At 37.5% G+C, this 21,520-nt stretch overlaps 1 protein-coding gene across 1 annotated transcript in view; it reads left to right on the top strand.

Moving 5' to 3' along the window:
- The window catches only part of PDE10A (phosphodiesterase 10A), a 192,820-nt gene that overhangs the window by 70,820 nt on the left and 100,480 nt on the right, over positions 1 to 21,520 (top strand). Inside the window, exon 2 of the mRNA XM_009278455.2 lies at positions 9,152 to 9,280. Coding sequence (XP_009276730.1) covers positions 9,152 to 9,280 — 129 coding nt within the window. The remainder of the gene's footprint in view (positions 1 to 9,151; positions 9,281 to 21,520) is intronic.

Below are 21,520 nucleotides of genomic sequence, written 5' to 3'. Positions count from 1 at the left end.
TGTACAAACACATTCCAGCTCTGTTTGGCTGAGCTGGTCTTTATTTTCTCTCTCTAAAACGTAAGCAGTGCTGCTGGTGTCCTGGCTGAAATGTTGCATCATGTACTGCTGGCTGCTGTAGCCACTGCACGAGTGACTGCACTTGATTGTGAGTGCAACTGTGATCTAAATGTATACAGACCTTGCAGTTTTATGCAGTGACTGGAGGCTGGCGTAATTAAGCATTCATCTTTATGTGAAGATTTGAAGTGTTTAATAATAAAATTTATTATATGTGAAACAAACATATGCCCTTTTTGAATACCAGAATCGACAGTGTAGTTTTTGTGTACCGCATTATTGTTTTTCACTGCTAATACTGCGAACGCCGGAGCTGTGTATTGTTTTTCTTCTAGCAGTGCCGGCGGGAGTTGGAGGAGGAGGGGCAAAAATGGTGAATGGAGCTGCTCGCAGATGAGTTTGTGAATTAATTTTTCAAGAAAAGAAAAATGAAAAAGAGGTTTGACCATTCCGATTGCTTCTTGTTAGTGATGATACTTTTTGCCAGACCAGTAATGTGAGGTTTCACAGAGTTTGGGCACTTGGTTGCATTACATTCCTGTACACTTAAATGGATTAAGATAAAAAGTCTGACTTGAAAAGGATATTCCAAAACTGACTGTGCCTGTGGTTTTGAATCCTGATGCTTTGAACAAAGAAGGGATTGATTTAATGGGATTAATGCTTAATCCAAATGAAGCAATGTACACACATGCCTTGAATGCTTTTGAGAATAACTACAAATATCATTTATAAGGTTCTGTAGAAAGATACAGAGAGGTGATCTTTGTGTAAGAAAGAGATGGGGCAAGACAGCTTTAAATAAAGGAGAACACGGGCAAAGTTGTGTGAACAAAGAAGGGATTGATTTAATGGGATTAATGCTTAATCCAAATGAAGCAATGTACACACATGCCTTGAATGCTTTTGAGAATAACTACAAATATCATTTATAAGGTTCTGTAGAAAGATACAGAGAGGTGATCTTTGTGTAAGAAAGAGATGGGGCAAGACAGCTTTAAATAAAGGAGAACACGGGCAAAGTTGTGTTCAAATTAGCTCTTCTGGATTACTTTCAGATATTTTTAAGGCTTCTTTTTTTGTACAAGTATGATATTTATTTTCAAGTGCTGATTGTAAGGAAGTGTTACACATCTCTCTTCATCATTTTGATATTCTAGATAAGAAGATTTATTTTAATATTATACATTTTTTTACTTGTAGTTAAGGTAAGATTGTTTTCTATTGCAGATAATACCTTATCTGGAAAGTGTTTATCATCATGATTTTTTTTTTTTCTTCTTTGTCTTGTACATTTTCTATGTGGCACAATATATTGTTTGTTACTTGGAGAAATTATGGCTTTGCCCATATTTGCTGTGACTTTATGGCCTTTCTAATTTCAGGGAAGAAATGTTTATTAAACCAAACAAGCCAATTTGTAGGGTTTTTTGTTTGGTTTCTTTTTTTTTTTAAATATATATTTTTTTTAAATGTTAACAGATGCAACATTTACAACATTTATAGTTATTTCCTTTCATCTTTGTTAATAAAAGCTTTCTCGATACATAAAATCTATCCGATTTCTTCTTTGGCCAATGTGTACCCTCACAATGTGTTTTCAAAGCATTGGATCCTGTCTGACTGGGGGAAAGGTATGTCATAGGCATCAAACACTGTTGTGAGGGTTTTGAGGGAAGCAATGACTGCAGTCTTTCAGAGTGTAGCTGTTCTAGGATAAAATGCTGAGCCTCGATAAGTGTTAGGCTGGCTCATCAATTTTTACCCATTCTCCCCTGCCTCCCTGCATGCCCCCCAGCCTGGGAACAGAAACTTTAGATGAAAACTGAAATTCTTGCCTAATCATGAGATTTGATGGAGTTAGTGGTTTTAGAAAAAGACCAAATATCATAACACTAAGGAAAAAATGGCAAGAATTGCTAATGATGTGACTGACTCATGTTGCTAAATGGAGCAGATTTTTAAACATAGCTCTAGGCTTCAATTCTTTCAGCTCATTCACAGTCAGTTCTACTTTATACTGAACTCAGTGAAGCTGTTCTCAGAGGAGAGTGCAGTACGACATGGATTAAGAGCCAGAGAGTGGAGCCATTAATCGATTCAGTACTACACAGGTTATCTAAGAAATGTTTTAAATATTTTAGGCAGTGTAAAAAGCTGAAAGCAAAAATATAATTTTCAAATGATTTTTGGCTTTTTTTTTTTTTTAAAAGAAGGCTGTTGGAGACTGGCTCAAAGGCAAGGAGTAATTACTGATAATTGATGTTTGAAGGAGGTTTTGTTTCTTAGTTTATTTTTGAATCCAGCTATGCTATATCTGGGATAGTAAACAAACAGTGCGAAGGAGCATTCTTATGTACTGGATTTTCTTTTGTCTATGCTGTTACATTGTTAGAATGGTTCTTGGCAGCGCATTGGCCGAAGCCAGCTAGCGATGTCCCAGGCAGATCCCGGGCATTGCTCTGGAGTAGGGTCAGACCGGGAATGGTTTCTAGCAGGCAATCAGCATGTATTCCCGTTCCAGTTTTCCCTCATCTTCATTGTTGGAGGTCAAGAGAGCTTAATATTAAGGACGGAGGAGGTTATAAGCCGCTTGGTTTCAGGCCAGTGAAGAGCCCTAGACGTATTCAGTTTACTGGTGTAGACAAACCTACAATGTTGCCTTGCAGTACCATTACAATTTAAACCAGTACAGTGAGCTTCTAAGATGCTGAGTTTGGTATACGTTGTCACATCTCCTCAAAAAGCAGTTTCATCCTTTAGATAGAAGTAACAGTGTTTTATACTTTTCTTTTTTTAAAGTGTTGATATCTAGTTATTTTCCAAAGAGTATTTTGCTGGCATCTTAAGAGGACAGCAGCATATAAGACTGTGACAGTGTTTACAGTTTCTGTCTCTCCTAAACCCTAAGGTAGACATTATGAGGATTGTGATAATCAACAGGGTGAACATGAACACATTTATTACATGAATCTTCCTATTCCATAAGCTCTGTCTGCTGTTATGCTTTATTCTTTATTGGTCATTCAAATATACATTTCATTTGGAAACTGTTTTCACTCACATGAGGCTTCTTGAAAAATATTTGTGCCAGTACCTGTAAAATGATCTGCTTGCATAGTAAGCCCAGCTGAAATGCAAGTTCCCTAATTTTCTCTCATCTTAATTAGTATTTTTTTTAGTGCTACAGATTTTCTTTTTGACTTATGAAGCTGCTGGTTTACTTACACTGGACAGTGGGAGATTGCTCTGTGAATTCAGTTGATCTCTTTTAGGGTTCTACCTGACATTATCACTAATGAAATGTTGGATTGAAATGAAAGCTTTACTGGTAGATGAAAAGGGGAATCCAGGCTTGAGCAGGCCAGGCAATCACTAAATCAAGCAGCCTGCAGTACTCTCATTGGCTTTGTATGGGACATAGAAATACAGGTATACTGGAAGGTGATGGTGGTGGTGCTGGGGTCTTTGTTTTCATTTGGCTTTTAGTATAAGTACTAACAAAAACAGTCAAAGTCCTAGTTATGCTTTTGAAGCCCAAATGATCTAGTCCTGGTACACTGTTGAAATAAATAGAAAGAAAAGATAGTTTCTTATGGTGGTTCAGAATCTACGTGAATAATTATTCCTATTCACTATTTGTGAAGGGGAAAAAAAAAACCCAACCCCAAAACACTTTTAGAAAGCCAAGGAGTTATTTAAAAAAACAAACTACAAACACCACCACCAAAAAACCCAAACCCCAACCACAAAACACGAAACCAAAATTTTGGTAGACTATGATAGCATGAGCTATGCGCCAAATTAGGTGAACAGCTTGAGCCTCAGGCATATGCAAAGTGGAAAACCAGGGCTATTGTTTATTTGGTAGAGTGCACCGATACATCAGTTTATAGAAATACTATAAGTAAATACAATTTTTTCTTTTCTATCATTTGATTCACCCTTCCCACTCCTAACGTCCCAGAATGAATGTCTTGCCAGAAAGATCGTTCCCTCTGGCGGTAACAAGGCCTTTCGCTGATCAAGGAATTGCCTCTTGGGTGGTGTTGGGGGGACAGGCTGTCTTCTGCCCTCTGCTTTGTATTGAACTTTGCCAATTTTGTATCATCCCTATAATAAATGAGTTACACAAAAACCACAATAAGGTGAAACACTTGCATAAACCCCAGCATTTATTGAAAAGCTGTATTTCCACTTACTGTTCAGACAGGGATAGCCAAGAAATGGAAAAAATGAAAACAAACTAACCTTGACTAATGTTTTCCGTGTGTATGAATGAGCTTTTAAAAGCAGATGGCATGGCCAAAGAGAACATTTCAAATTGAGGTCTACAAAGAGAACCTGAACAGGTGTGCTGGGCAGGAAGGGAGGAGCTGCTGAGCTAGCACAAGCGGCGGGAGCTGCTGAGCTAGCACCGGCGGCGGGCAGCCCGAGCCATTTCTTTGCCTGCAGTTTGGTCAGAGGGAAGTGAAGAAAGGAAGAGCTTATCTGATATGCATATGTCCTTTTGCATGGTATTTTTATTATCTCTTTTATTATTTAATCACAAATCCAGAACAAATAGTTAATGCGTGAATAAAACACAGCAATACCAAGTTGCGCCAGAAAGTGCTGGGTCCTGCACTTCGGCCACAACAACCCCATGCAACGCTACAGGCTTGGGGAAGAGTGGCTGGAAAGCTGCCCAGCAGAAAAGGACCTGGGGGTTTTGGTCGACAGCCGGCTGAACATGAGCCGGCAGTGTGCCCAGGCGGCCAAGAAGGCCAATGGCATCCTGGCCTGTATCAGAAATAGTGTGGCCAGCAGGAGCAGGGAAGTGATTGTGCCCCTGTACTCGGCACTGGTGAGGCCGCACCTCGAAAACTGTGTTCAGTTTTGGGCCCTTCACTACAAGAAGGACGTCGAGGTGCTGGAGCGTGTCCAGAGAAGGGCAACGAGGCTGGTGAGGGGTCTGGAGAACAAGTCTTATGAGGAGCGGCTGAGGGAACTGGGGTTGTTTAGCCTGGAGAAAAGGAGGCTGAGGGGAGACCTCATCGCTCTCTACAACTACCTGAAAGGAGGTTGAGGAAAAATGTCTTTACTGAAAGAGTGGTGAAACATTGGAACAGGCTGCCCAGGGAAGTGGTTGAGTCCCCATCCCTGGAGGTATTTAAAAGACGAGTAGATGAGGCGCTTAGGGACATGGTTTAGTGGGCATGGTGGTGTTGGGTTGATGGTTGGACTCGATGATCTTAGAGGTCTTTTCCAACCTTAATGATTCTGTATCAGCACTGAAATGTGCGTTTATCACTTTAAAATAAGAATACAAGGGAGAAAGGCAGTTTGGGGTGTGTGTGTGGTTTTAATTAAACAGGATATATGTATGAATCAGGAAGGCAAACTCTAATGCATAATTGGAATGAATGGACATTCAACCCAAATTCCAGATTCCTCCTTTAATTCCCAGAGGAATTAGGGTCGTTCCAGTCTTTCTGTGCTTTCTGGCCTGCTCATGCTAGGCTGTTGGCCAAGTTCAGCCCTCCCGAGTGATGGTCCCTCTTGACAACCGCCACAGCACTGCTGGAGGACAGACAGGTTCCAGATACAAGAGGCAATGCTTTCTGGGGATGCATGAAAAGAAGCGAGGGGAGCTTTTGTTTGGGCTACTTGCAAGAAAGCCTATAGACAAACACAGTTCTGAATGTGTGCACTACTACCTTTTTCTTTGTTAGATACTGTTGATGTGTATACTTTATGCGTCACACAAGTATTGATGAACAAGCATGAGAGAAGTCCTGGCATCACTGGAGGTGATGGGAAGCTCCCTGTTGTGTAGAGAGCACTGTGGAAATAGTAGACATAGACTACTGTCGCTACTCGTCTACGGGTCCAACAGTAGTAAGGGGAGAAGAAAGGAGTAGTCGAGAAATGTTTCTAATGTGAATGCATGTAGAAAAGTTTACTGCCCAAAATACTTAAGACCAATACATTAGTAACAGAAAAAATAATAACCAGCATTGGCTTGTGTTTTGTTTCTTTGTTTCTAATTCTGTAAATGATACCTGATTGGCATGATAAACTTTTGGTTCCTGAGTTTGGGTGTAAGTATTATTGTCCTGTTTATTCAAATGTTATTAATCAGTGCCTCTGAATTCTCAAATAGGTTTTTTTTTTTCATATTTCAGAATTAAAAGATTACAACAATTTGACAGAGAGGTTGATAATATTTAACAACAATGCATGTACCAGAAGTTTTCAGGAACATGTGAATGTTGAAGAGAGCAAGTGTGTCCATCATTGAACCTATGCATGTTCTTATGTAAAAATCTCATTCTTATGTACATCTTACAATGTAGAAGGCTTTATATATGCCATAAAATAATTGTTTATGCACAGCTGTAAAATGCTCTTACATTCAAGCTTCTTTACAACACTTTTTTGCCCTAATGTATGTAAAACAGAAAACGTTTAAGCTGCTTCTAAAAGGCTACTTTCTATTAATGTTGCATTTTCTTAATGTTACACTTTGTGAAGTTACAAAGTGTTCTTGCTCATTTTGGTTGAGTGTTGTGTGTATGGCTGTAGCATGTATTTTTCGACACAGTAGACTTAACAGTTAGGAGGACCGGTAAGTCTGCTTTAATCTATTGTAGAAAATAGATTGAAGTTACTCCTTTTTAAGTCTGCAAATGCAGTTGTAAATCCTGTTCTGCTTGCTCCCACCTACAAATCTGACATTGAAAAAGCACATCTGCACAGATGCCTTTAGTGAAATAAAGGAGGGTAATTTAAAGACCGTTGTAGGATTTCTTATATCAGCTTCGTGAATCAGTTTTCCGTGTAAGGTTAAAGCAGAGTTTTTACCCTCAGGTTGCTGAAATTGCAGTATATCTGGAATGGAAATTAAACTCCTGACATGTAGACTGAAGTCTTATTTCAAATTGACATTTTATTGAGTTTTGATGTGTATATTACAAAAAACACAACCCATAAAGGTTTGAATTGAGGAAGTATTTCCATTGAAGTCAAGGAATACAGACTGCACGCATAAGAAAGTTAAGGTTATTTTCACAGAAAACACAACCCTTGTAGAATTTCAGTTGCTAATTTTACAAACTTCTCAGTTCCTAGTTTCTTACTAGAAGCAAACTGTTTGTTTGCAGTCTAAAGACAACGTGGAAGTAGCAGGCATTTTGTGACAAACCTGTATTGATCATTTTTCATCCAGAACTTAAAAAGGCAGATGAATTTTGATGACTTTCTGATGGTTAACTCTGGTAAATCTTCAAAACACTATAGTCTTTATGAATGATTCTCCAAACACGTTTTCTTTTCAAATTCCATTACTATGAAATTAGAATGACTTTTTCAAGGTATTACATTTTTCTTAGTTGAGCAAATTACAAAATTCTGTTAATTAGTTGATTTTTCAGTATGTGAGGCAATACCTGTATTGGCTGAAAAATCTTTTCAGTCATGTGGCACATGTACTTCTTTATAGATGTATTATGATCTAAATTTACAAATTATCACCTAAGGTTAAACCATTAAAGCAGTGGGATTTTGTTTGTTTGTTTTCCCCCCACTTGCTGATCATCTCCTCCTCTTACTGATTTAGGAAGAACCGTTTCTCCTTTACTAATGAAAATCAGGATGCTCGCTTAGCTCTCTTAGTTCAAGTGATCCAGATCTGGAGATTCTTGCCTGTAGATGGGAATGTTGTTATTTGAGGCTCTGATACCTACCAGGAACTGCTGCCTATGTGGATTAAGAGAAAGGGTATTTTGAACCAGGTTTGGGCTGGTGGGGGCTGATGTGGTGGGAATGACGTGGTGCAGTTGGTGTGGGGAGAGCGGCATGTGTGGTTGGCGCTCTGCAGGCGGGAGTTGTTGGTTTGTGTTCTGGTATTGCTTCCTGAAGGCTTTCGTAGTAAACATTTGTAAGACATCTTAAAAGTTACGTCATTGACTAGCATTTAAATTACACTATAGGTGTTTTCAGCATGTTCTGATACTGTGCAAAGCACAAAATAGGAAAATTGATCTCATTTTATAGCACGAATATTCTCCAAAAGAGGTCAGTGTTGTCTGGAGGGGAGTTTCTCTTCTGCTGAACCTAGGCTGCTTTCTGTGGAGAATTTACCATTGCGTTTATATACACACCACACAAAAGGAGAAGGCGTATTTGGAGTCATTACAGCGGTTGTTACTCCTCTTCCCCTCGGATCTCATTAAGGCTTTTGTACTTGGGGTGCCTGCTCCCTTTGTGGCAGCCTGGAGCCTAGTCTCGCGGGACAGGGGTGCTTCTTTTCCTGCCCTCCCTCGGAAAGCCTCGGCACTCTTGGGTTCACCTCCCTGTGGCCAGTGGTTTTGTTTGGGGGATTTGTGAAGGGTATGATCAGATTGTAATTTTATGAATTTGGGAATTTATTTATGATTGTGTCAGGGATCTGAGATTCTGAATTTTGCTTCTTTTTCCGAAATGTGTACTGGAGTTTTCTTTTTGTTGCAGATATTATAAAGGCCTTTTATCTACAATTACTTTTATTTGATAACTGAATTACTAAAGCAATGGAAGCATGCCTGTGAAAGCAGTTTCTAATTTTGAAGTTACTTAAGTAACTCCAGTATTTAAAAATTGCGCTTGATTTTGGTGTTGCATAATAGTTTTTGTTGTTTTTGCTGCCACTTGCAGTGAGAATACTGAATTTGATGATCTACGAGAAATACCAGTTCACTGTCTTCTATCTCCTTCCACCCAGTTTCTTTATCAATGTATCATCTTGTATATCTTGGAAATAAGTAATTTTAGAGTCATAATCATAGTCATAAATTCCTTCCTGGCCATTTCTCCCAGGTAATGTTTATGTGTACTCCTGTAGGGGACTTTTTGTACACAGTGTCTTGCATGGATATGCTTTGCTTCTACTGTTTTCTGTATGACAGCTCATTTTTTTGACTGTATATTGTTCTGTCTGGGAGGAGATATTTTAAATAGGCATGTCTTCAATCAACGTCTTAAACAAAACGATTGTTGCTGGCGTCTAGGTATTGTTTCATATGAGGAATTTCATACCAATAATGTAATCAATTAATATTCTCTCTTTCAGGTTTAACAGATGAAAAAGTGAAGGCCTATCTTTCTCTTCACCCCCAGGTACTGGATGAGTTTGTGTCAGAAAGCGTAAGTGCGGAAACTGTGGAAAAATGGCTAAAAAGGAAAAATAACAGACAGGAAGGTAAGTCCTTTTTATCTGCGATTTAATATTTAGCTTTGAACGGCCCAGTTCCTAGTTTTAGATTTAAAAAGGAAACCTAGTTTTGGTAAAACTTGACTGTTATAATTTTTATGTCTAGGTTCCACCAGTTTTTGAAAGGCAAAAGAGGTTAACGATTTTTTTTTAATATTTTCAGCCTTTTTGCATTTCTATTTTGGAATATACTGTTATTCGTTTTGGAGATTCAGTTTACCCATTTTGAGTTGCAAATACTATTCCACCAACCCGTAATATCTGTTACATTAGTGTATGCTTTGAGAACGTACTTTGGTCATCTTGGATCTAAAATTGGTAAGTTTTGAATTAAAATTATGCAGTATGTGCAGGATGTAAGCTTCAGTAAAAAACTGGATATACCATCTCAAAAGTTCCTACATGTAACATGTATTAAGTCAAATTTAAATATGAACATTGACACAGAGGTTATAAAGCAGTGTGTTGAATTCTGGAGGTATTTCTGTTACATTGCTTTAGGTATACTCCCTCACTTACTAGACCCAGAAAACTGTTCCTTAAGAGTCAGCCTGGGTTGACAATGATTGTAAATTTTGTAATGATCTCAAATTTTGTGAGGTTGTGTGCAAACATAAGATTAATGCAATTCTAACAATGATTTGGAATGTACCAGGTAAAATGCAAAAGAGGAGATTACCAAGAAGGTGAGGAAAGAAACACTGATTTTGCTCTGTGTTTGCATTGCTCTGTGGCTGACTTCTAAGGTGCTTGGGGTTTAAGTTCTGGTGATAATTTCCATTTTAAATAGAGGGGTTATTGCTACTTCCTAGAAGATAACTGAGTGTTTTCTGCAAAATTATAGAAAAAAAAAAAAATGAATGGCAAGGGACAGAAAAGGCTATATCGAGCCAGATTTTTGGTGGTGATGACTATATATCTGATACTATGGTGGTAGTACATGTTTGTTGGTGTAAAGAGGTTACCTAATGGAAGAGTAAAAGTATGTAGCAATAGACCACCTGTTGACTACTTTCTTTGTGGTTTACAAACTGCAGCACCGCAGGATGGCTATCGTTACAATCCACAAATGCGATCAGAAAAACAGTGTTTTGAATGAAGTCATGACAATGCTTTTTGTAGACAGAAGAGAAAAAATACTTTGATGTTACCAGGAACAAATACTACTTCTTTTAAAGAGCTATGTTTCTGTGAAAATTATGATTTTTCTCTAAGGTGCTTGCAATCACTATAAGAAATCATTGCTTGTTTGAAATACAGTTTGTAGTCTGGGTCAAGGATCTTGATGCTAAAACTGAATGAATGCTTTGGATAACATTTCAGCTTCAAGAATCTTATATTGCTAAGTGGAATTTATAACCAGTTGCTCAAGGTTTCCCTTTTTTTGGGGGGGGTGACCTCAAAATAAATTTCTGCAAAAGTGCTCATAAAATTTTTTGAGCCAACTACAAAAGCAAAGTAAATGCTGACCATTGTCTTAGTGAAGTTTTAACATGAATAGCTGCGATGGTGTGATTTGTTCATTGTTTTCTTAAACTTTAAAACTTCTGTTTTATGGCTAACTCTCCCCAAACTGTTGAATTAAAAATGTCAAGCAATAGTTATGCTATCATTGTCATTCTGCTTTATATCTGTAAGCAGGTCTTTCTGCCTTCTCTGCTACTTCCCTTTTGCTGACAGTGATCTTTAAGGTGGCCGTTTTTATTACACTAAGGGCAGTTATGCACATGTGGCTTTTTTAGTGTTGGATTTTTAGACGAAAATAAGCAGAACCAGATTTAAAACTACACTTGCCAAGTCAAAAAGAATAATTTGAATGCATTTTGTTTATAGAATGAAACAGATACTGATTAGCCTTATCTGTGATTTTCTTCTAGACAGATAAAAGCTATAGCCATATAAAACATCTCTGATAACAAAACATCTTAATTTGTCAGAAAGCAACATTTTTAGGAAAGAAACTTGCTAGATGATTTACGTAGTACGCGTTATGTATGTACAAATCCTACTGCCTGAGTAATGGTGGCGGGGCGGTGAGAAATGAGGGGAGGAAGATGGAACTGATTCTTTTGGTGTCAGCATGGATTTGTGGTGACTCAAAGTGAATATGTAGCCTAAGTAATTTTACATCAATAGGGGTATAATTTTCCCTCTATCCCTCTTGCTTTAGTGTAGTCTACTTTACAAATGTTCACATCATGTAATGTGATACAGACAGAAAAATAAGCTTTGTTTTTATTAGAAAGTTGCCAGGCAAGCGAAATGCTGTTTTGAGATCTCTGGCTTAGTGTCTGTACTCTTACACATTGGTGACGCACAACAGTCATTAACCTATATGCAGAAATTGTGTTCTGCCTGATTTACAGGCATCCAGCTGTGTGGACTCTTCAGCCAGAAGTCAATGGGCCTGCAGCCACGGTAGTTTATCTGAATTTCATTAGCATGAACGTAAACTGAAATGTCTGATTTGGACTCACATGAACCAAAATTATAAATGTTAGATTGAAAGTCACTCATGACAGGTTGATGGTGATCTACGTGGGATTATAAGATTTTTTTTTTTTTTTTAGTGTTAGAGAGAACCTGCAAAGGTAGCACTGGGAAGGAATGCTGCTCATACTGATATTTGGGTACTCGCTGCAACTTTTTGAATCCTGACTATTATCTACCAATAAAATACATGCTCAAAACACACCCAGGCCTTGTATTGTTACTCACAGCTTTTACAAACAACTCTGTCTGTAATAAACTAACACTTGAGTTTTAAATTTTTCATACCCAGATCATGGCTGAGTTAGGCAGGACTCTGAATGAAATTGAAGCACAAACTGGATTTCTTCTCAGGCAAAGTATTTTTGATTGGTTTTTGCAAGCAAAATTTAACCAAGTAAGAGGGTGTCTTGATTAAAGAAACTGATTAGATATTTCGGGGTTCATTTTAACTGTTCTTCAAAGTTGTTTACCTATTAGCTATGGAAGAAACTTGTTTACAGATTAAGCCTACTACTTGTAGTCTGAGGTCTGGCCTGTACTTCGTGCATTGTGGCCTCATGGGATGTTTTATGAAGTTTATAGATCAGAAAAACATCTTCATATAGACACAGTAAAAAGTGCCTTTGCTCGTATATCTAATCTTACTTGATGTGCTGGTGTAAGTTACACCAATAAGATACATGATCTTGCTTTTAAGATTCTTTAAAGGTACATCTTGATAGAAGGAGATTTTTTCAATGGACTTTAAGAGTTAATCTGCCAGAAGGAGATATTTTCTTTTCCAGATGTCCAGGTATAATACTCACAGAACTCACAAGATGTATTCCATTTGTCCTCTTCCATATCATTCAATCAAACGTAACAGATGATTGTAGCAAGAGCCATAATATTATGGAAGTTTTAGGCTCTGCTGGATAAATCCTCGTCTCCCAACAAATTTCTCGGAAGAATATTTACAAACTCCAACCTTAATTATATTATTCAAAGCTTCACCGCCACAACAATAAGAAGAGGCTAAGCACATTGATTATAAGCCAGATGTGCATCTTTTACATTGCTGATATTGAATTTCACAGGTGTCTTTCCTAATTTTTTAATGGCGTTTTTGTATATGAAGAAAGGACAAACTGTACTGACACAGAATTTCTACATGGAAAGCTGCCTGTATCACCTCTTGCTCTGTGGGAACAAAATTATCACTTCCCTAAGGGGATGGCCCTCATGTTTATCAAAGTGCATGATCATGTGCTTAATTACTGCTGAATCTGGACACATCAACAACAGCTTTATACTTGCCAAAATATCCAGCAATACTTGCCAAAACCATGTAAAGCTATGTATAGTGGGAACTTAAGGTGCTTTGCTACCATACAAATGCTGTTGTTAAGTAATTCTTAAATACAATTTTTAAAAAATTTTTAAATGGAAAATTGTATATAGAATAGTACATTCAGTACACAATATGACACTGATTATACACAGTCAGAATTTACTGTCTGTTAAGTGCGGTGGTCTTATTGCATTTACAGGAACCCAAAATTCCATAATTGACCCGTTTTAAAAAAAAAAGTGAAGAAATTAGAAAATTAATTGCGTAATATAATGTTAGTGTGATATTGCTGTAATGTTTATTCAGGATGTATAGTCCTCAAGAAGATATCATATAATTTTTCCTGGGCTTTGAAAAACAACAGGATTAAATGTCTTAGGGTAAGTCCAAGGTATTGACATCCTAATATTAAGATTTCCATTTATGGACTTCATAATGTAATACTGTGCTGTAACTTGCTGTACATTCAAGCAAGAAGAGAATGTATTATGTAATGTGACCAAAGTATTTAGCATTTTCTGCTATTTCCTTACATGAGTTGTTTAAACAGAAACATGAAATGACTTTTTAAGTAATTTTACATATATTCTTTTATGGACTGTTGATTTTTCCTGTTGTGCTTTCCTGTATCCATTAATTTCCCGTCAGTGTTAAATAAGTGCTATTCGATAGATACGCTGTTGCTAATATGATGCAAATGATTAAATGAGTGTATTTGGTTGTTTCAGTTAAAGGACATTTGTGAACATTCAAAGTACTTTTTCTTCTTTTGTATTTATCATTACGCAATAAATCAGAGTGTATTCATTGCTACTTTTATGTAATTACTGTAAGCAGTCTGGCTGACTGCAGTATAAAATGTAGTTCTTCATTAGTCATTTAAAGGCATGATTTTCTCATGTGTTTCTCATTCTTGTGTTGTTTCTTGTGAAGCAAATATGACAACTGTCTGTGGGTTCAGAAATCAGATTAAGCCCCGATTCTGTCCTTTTTTTAGCTCAGCCATTTCGCTTTTCACCCTTTCCCCCTTCCTTTCTACTATGTGCCCTAGAAGTGGGCAAAGATGGCAATCAGATTTGGTGCACTGGATGGCTTTAAGTTTGGCAGAGGACTGGAAGCAGTCGTCTCTGCATACACTCATTCTAATCATTTGGAAAATCACTGTAGCTTCCCTTTGGTAGAAAACTGAGTAGGCTTCACGAGGAGAGACATCTGTGTAAAATCCCTCACCCACACGTTCCTTTAGGTCTTCGCAATATACTTTTTTTACATATATATGCTCTAGCAATACCTATGATAGCTTTTAGTGAGCTAATTGAGCATAGAAAGGATAGAGCTCTGTGCAGGTTAGTTAAACACGTTTCTTTTTCTTACGTTATAGTCTGTGCTGAGCTAAAGGTTTCGGTGACTGAAATGGTTCTGGTGCCTGAGCTAGTTTGTTTAAGCCTGATACCTTCTGTGGTCTTTAGACAAAGAAGTCTTCTCCCCCCGCCCCCCCAGTCTTTTTTTCTGTACTAGAGAAGGGATTGGAGGAATAGGATCTGTGGCAAAAGACTTCATCATGCCCAGACTTTGAGACTATATACAGAGAGAGAATTTGTTTACTAGTCCTTTAAGGCAAATACTAAAAGAAAAATTGTGCTAAGCTGCATCATTAAAATGTAAAAAAAAGTTCTGTGATCCAAAACAGACTGGAAATTGTTTCTTTTCTGGTGCTGCACTTTCAGATATTAAGATATCGGCATAATATGCTTTAAAGTTTGCTGCAGTCCTGTGAAAGGAAGTAGTGAGTTTTGGAGAGATGTTGATGTGTGGCTCCATTTAGGGAGCAAGTCTGTACTTAGGTATTTATTGTTAAGCAATACTGAAGTACACATTTCTACAATAAATCACAGTTACTCCTTTATTTGCTCTTTTAAATAGGTAATTCATTCCTGGTTTTAAATGATGCTGTGTAGACGAATGTTATTTGCACTTTGGCTAAGGTGGTTAAATATGTGAAAGGATGGCTGATGTGCATTTCCATAAGCAGGAATAGAATGTATGAAAAGATAAATGTAAGCAGGAAGAGTATATGTGTGCTAAATATATGTCAGCTTGCTGCCAGAATTAAAAAGAAAAAAAATGGAACCTATGCTTGCTTTGTTAGTTTTTGAGGACTGTGCATTTCCACGCTAACTAATCAGAAATACCTGTTCTGTAGCATAGGGTAGTAGTTGTAGCACTGTAGATGAAGGACACTCAGAAGCTGGAGACTGTCACTGTTGTGATACTCCACAGCTTGCTGCAATTCTGACATCTCAACCTAGGCAAGAGGAACTGATATGGCAGTGTGTTAACGGCCTCCTTGATTTATAATTAGGCTGTCTTTGTATTTCATTGACGCTGCAGACATGCTGTTTCATTCTGATGCAGCCCTGCTGTGCTTATGTTTGTGATATCCAAGCAGGCAACAAATACTTTCCAAAAAGCAAGAGTGAATGTGGGAATGATTTGGGTAACGCATGACTTGCACCATTGACACCGTAGTAGGAGCTCTTAATACTTCTTATTACCAAACCCCACTATTTACATATTTGATGCCTTTCTTGGAGTTTTTTTCTCAAAATAAGACAGAAAGGATGAATCCTCCAGTCCCATTCACCCCAGGTGGCATAATTGCTCACCCTGTTCTTTCTCTTCCCTCAGCGTCTGCTAATGGCCAGTTGGAGACAAGATGTTGGGCTAGGTGGTCTTGTTGGTCTGAACCAATGTAACTGTTATGATGCTGACAGGTGCTACTTTTCAGGGATAATATCCTGACTGATAAAAGTTGTCTTTATTGTGAATGTTTTTCTCGGAAAAGTTGCAATAATATCCGGGGGCTTGACTGCATAGACCCTGTTCCTCCGTGTGTTTGGTATAGTCCTTACTTCCGCAGAGATAAAACTGATCAGTAGACTTTTGTATGGAGTAGTTTACAGGTTGCCATTTTTCATGTGTCTAGAAAGTTTATGTTAGTGTATCAGTATTTCAGAGGCAGGCAGATGAAGTGATGGCACTTCCCAGAGCTGTGGTAGAGCTCTACATGGGAATGCGGTTTTAGTCCAGATGATGAAAGTGGCATACATCTGTCACAGGTACAGAATAATTTTGGAGCTGATTTCTGGGGAGACTGCTGTATTGTACCATTGCTTTTAAAAATTATTTTATCACTGCGTCATTTTCTGAAACGGTCAGAATAACTGTCCAAGGTGAAATTGTTTCTTTCCTGTGTGTCCACTTCAATGGGGTTTTTATTGTTTTCCCTGAGTTAATCAGAAGAGAGCCAACTTAGAAGTGGGTTCATTTTGGCTGTGAAAATATTGAGGAGGAGTTAGTGAAAAAGTTTCTCTCTGTTGTGTTGTCAGGCTGTTCCTTTGGGCAGGAAAAAAGGTTAGTGGAAAGGATATATAGGTCAGATAGATCAGGAATTGTTTTTATGTACTGATAGTACAGAAATATTGAGCAGTGTCCTCTTGGTAGATAATACTGAGGTCTTGAGTGGTGATGGTGTTTTTTGTTCGGTATGTGTCTTGATCTTGAAGCAGTTACTGATTTTGTTCTTTGTTATTTGAATGGCTATCACTAGCAAACTCCAAACAACTGCAAAAATAACCCTGGTCCACCAGTTGAATATGTTTCTGGATTGTTTTCTTCTAATTTGCTGAAGTATTTGAGAGTTTATTGTCTGGAAATTTTTTTTGAGTGGGTCAGGTGAAGGAGGTGGGTTTTCTGTTTTTCTGGACCTCTCCTGCATATTTAGAATTACTTAGATGGTCAGAGATTTGCAGAGGGTAATCCTTTAATGATGAGATGTTTGGCCTTAGGAAGTAGACGTCACTGCTTGGTCTGAGTTCCCTCTTGAACTAATTATGTTAATCACATTATATCTAAAGCAATTATTCTCAACATGTACTTAAATTGATGTTTGTTGTGTCTTTGTTAGGCTTGAATTAAGAGATTTATGTTTTTTTCTGTCTACTCAAAAATACTGCTTCTCCTTATTTATAAGCCTTGCTTCACTGAATCATTTTCTGCCTGTATCTGCTAGCTGTATTAGAAAGTAAACAGTGTGATTTTTTGTCGTTTCTCAATCTTTCAAGTAAATTAGGGCATGGAGCTTCTTTTAATATCTTACTGAGAAGCAGGTATCCCAGTTTTCTTATTGTTTCTCATCAGTTTACGTTTTGAACCTTTCCAGATTATCAATGTCTTCTATAAAGTGTGGGCAGTGTAAGAGAGAGAGTATTGCAATAATGCGTTTATTAGTATTGTATGCAATACAAAACCATTTCCCTCCTGTGCAAGACAGTACTCCTTAATGTTGTCTGGCCCTGCTGCATTTTGTTTTCAGATTGTTTACCTCCTGCACATGGGATCTTTGGTTTTCGAGTAAAAATAAGTGAGCAATAGATGGTCAGAGATTTGCAGAGGGTAATCCTTTAATGATGAGATGTTTGGCCTTAGGAAGTAGACGTCACTGCTTGGTCTGAGTTCCCTCTTGAACTAATTATGTTAATCACATTATATCTAAAGCAATTATTCTCAACATGTACTTAAATTGATGTTTGTTGTGTCTTTGTTAGGCTTGAATTAAGAGATTTATGTTTTTTTCTGTCTACTCAAAAATACTGCTTCTCCTTATTTATAAGCCTTGCTTCACTGAATCATTTTCTGCCTGTATCTGCTAGCTGTATTAGAAAGTAAACAGTGTGATTTTTTGTCGTTTCTCAATCTTTCAAGTAAATTAGGGCATGGAGCTTCTTTTAATATCTTACTGAGAAGCAGGTATCCCAGTTTTCTTATTGTTTCTCATCAGTTTACGTTTTGAACCTTTCCAGATTATCAATGTCTTCTATAAAGTGTGGGCAGTGTAAGAGAGAGAGTATTGCAATAATGCGTTTATTAGTATTGTATGCAATACAAAACCATTTCCCTCCTGTGCAAGACAGTACTCCTTAATGTTGTCTGGCCCTGCTGCATTTTGTTTTCAGATTGTTTACCTCCTGCACATGGGATCTTTGGTTTTCGAGTAAAAATCAAGTGAGCAAAAGAAAAAAAAAAAAAATCTCTCACTAATTGATGGAGAAGCTCCATCCTGATCACGTGTGGAGACTGTATACCCACGTAGCCAACACTTTTTAATAATGATTATTTATGGCGATGTAAGCTAACCTGTTTTACCTACATTAAAACGGAGTAGGAACATTCCCATGGTCTGTAAGCTGAGAAAGCAATAAGTAAGAACAAGGGAATAGTCATTAACTTTTATGGGACAGTAGCTTTTTAATCCAAGTATAAAAGTATTAAGTAGCGAAATGTTGGCTAGACAAGGCCTGTAATCAAACATTGACCTATAAGGATAAAAAGACAAAATGTAAAATAATTATATATGTTAGCATTGCTTGTTCTGTCCATTAAATGAGACTTGCATCTTTGGTGAAAAGACAGTATGTGATCATGCAGTTTAATAGTCTGTTACAGTACCTGTGCACAAAGAAAGGATGAGTAACATTTATTCATGGATGGTCTGTATGCCAGTAATGAAAACTCAATTCAGCAAAGTTCTCGATACCATGTCTGTACGTAATATATGTGTAAAAATTCTGCCATCTCTTTTATCTCCCAGAAGTACAGGAAGCCCTGAGGATGAGTGAAAAGTCATCTTTCACTGTGGAGATGGCTAGTTGGATATAAATAATAATGCCATACTCTGTAAATGGATGATTTTATGTTTCAGTGGGTGGAAGCAAATAATGGTATTTGTCTTAACTTCATATTGGCTATTAGTGAAGATTTTCAGCGGAAAGTTTACTTCTGAAACTGCTCTGTTGTCTTAAGACTTTGAATTCAGATTCTAAAGACAGACAAGTAAAGCACAGACATCAGTATATTCATAGTATGGGGTTAATGAAGACTACCAATTTTCAGTGTGTCATCCCATAGTGATTTAGCTAATGATGATGGTAATTCAGTTACTTTATCCTTCAAAGTATCTATGATTAGATAGAGTTTTAGACTAGTTGTCCTGTGCTTGTCTATCAGATTTAGTGCAGCTGATTCAAAAAGTGTACTTTTCATGGTGAGTCATAGATATTCACTTTATTTGTCCTAGTGGTCACTGGTAGGTCAAGTGCTTTGAAGAGGTAGCTTTGTCCACAAACGACTTCTTCATGCTATGCATAGTGAAATAAATCCCAGCAATTAACTTTCAACTAGATTATAATAAACTTTTTTTTTTGCATGTTTTATGAATGCATGTTAATTTACATTCCCATTTCATTCAGCAAGAGGAAGGCCTAGGCATGACTTAATTCCCGTTGGTTTACTGCTATACATTCCCTAACTTACTGCTTCAGGTGGTGATACTTGTTTAAGTATGTTATAGGAGGGAGACGTTTATGGCACATAAATGAACACTGCTACCTCTGTTTAGCTGCCATAGACTTTTGTTGAAGGAAGACTTAAGTCACAAATATTACTCAAATACTTTGAAGATATTATTAAGCACGTAGATGGAAATTATTTGGTTTAAAATGTGTACTCAAGTTTCACATAATAATTAAAAAAACCCCAACAAAACCACAAAGCTTTGAGATTAACTTTCTTCAGTGATATTCAAAGATATAGGTATTAGAGAAAAAGTCCTCCTATAGATTACTAAGTTGCTAAAAACTGGGAAGTAAACTACAGGAATGCCTAGACAGTTTTCACTACAGAGGTCATCAGTAGTCTGAAAGGGATTTTTATTTTCATAAGCTCTCTGGAAAAATGGATGCATACTAGGATGATAAAGTTTCAGGTGTACTGAAAATTAAAACCAGATGTATAGAGGCTTGAAAGAATCTCATAAAGCTGAGTAATTGAAGAATAAAGTATCAGATAAAAATAAATTTTGACTGATCTTTGCTTCTGAGGCCAAGTTGCATGGCACAAGTCACATCTATAAGGCTAAACTACTTTTCCTTCCCTCCCAAATAGGGTGTTGCATCCAAACTACCTCCTAGAATGGTCCTGGGCAGGTCCTAGTCCTCTCATCTGAGCCCAAACGTTGTTTTGGGAAAGTGCAAATTGGCAAGGTCCAAGCCATGCTGTGGGTGCAAACAGTTAATCAGGTACTAGTGATGTTCAAGCCTAGTCTCCAGCCCTATTTCCTCTGTTACTTTAGCCCTAGCCTGAATTAGCTAATGCAGCTCAAGGAGAGGTGCTGGGAATATAGTGGAAAAATCAGCCATTAGAGCTTGGACACAGATAGATAGTTCAGCCAAATACAACCAAACAGGAAACATCATTAAGCCGTTGTGGAAATTTGCAATTAATTTGAAGTTCAGATGCTCTATACAGGTAATGTCACCTTCTCAGGATACATAGAAGAGCAAAGATGACCAGATGTGTAGAAGTCTATAATCTGTATTTCTGAAAGGCTGAAAAACAAGCAAGGAGTGAGTATTTTTTTAACATAGATCTTTTTGTTGATCCAATATGTGACAAGCTAACGGTTCTATCAGCACAGCTGGGGGCGGGGAATGAACTGTTTGACTAGCAGCATGTGAGGATTGGAGGAACCACTTAACCTGACTTTGTCAATGGAGAATGTACTTGGATAACAGCACACTGAGTTTAATTATGTTTAATTATTTTAATCATTTAGACAATTTGAGCAAAATGAGTGACTATCGATTATGGAACAGGAGGAGATTGTAGATTGTAATCTTCTCTGGGTCTGAGAGGGATGGATCTTTTTTTCTCCTGTGCAACACTTAAAGCTCAGGTGTAAGGAGGTTTTGGGGGAAATTATAATTGGTTATAAAACCGGTGTCAACGGGTGTTGAGTCAATAACAGGTATAAATTTTATTTGAAGGGCTTGTCTTCTTAAGCATAAGGACTGAAAAGCTAAAAAAGAATTAGTTGTTTAAAGAATAATCTTTTCTCAACATTAGTGTTGAGTTTCTGTTCTTTATAAATTCCATGAAGACATTTACGTCTATTGAACTAAATATATGACATTTGGGGATGCTCGTTTAATATCCGTAGATCTCGTGCTCTTTTGTAGGGGGTTGCTTGTTGTGGTGGAGGGAGGTTAGCAAGGTCTGAATTTTTTTGCACTGGCTAGTGAATCTAGTTCAATTCAGCCACAAAAAGACCCCCACTCCTGATAACACTATTACCTCTTTATAAAGCCTGCCTTGCTTGTTATCTTTACACTGTTATGACTTTTACAATGCTGCTACCAAACAGAGGGGGATTCTTCATTCTGCTAAAGACCTGAACTGTAGCAGAAGTTTTATAACTATGACTGTCATGATGAAGACAGTTGGTAGATTTACCTTTTTCATGACAGAAGAACTGAAGGGCACCTGGCAAAATGAACTGGCTACAGATC

Source organism: Aptenodytes forsteri, unplaced genomic scaffold (genome assembly GCF_000699145.1).
Source record: "Aptenodytes forsteri isolate BGI_AS27 unplaced genomic scaffold, ASM69914v1 Scaffold210, whole genome shotgun sequence".
NCBI lineage: Eukaryota > Metazoa > Chordata > Aves > Sphenisciformes > Spheniscidae > Aptenodytes > Aptenodytes forsteri.
The sequence above is the reverse complement of the archived record's forward strand: the minus strand, read 5'-3'. Positions and strand labels throughout refer to the sequence as shown.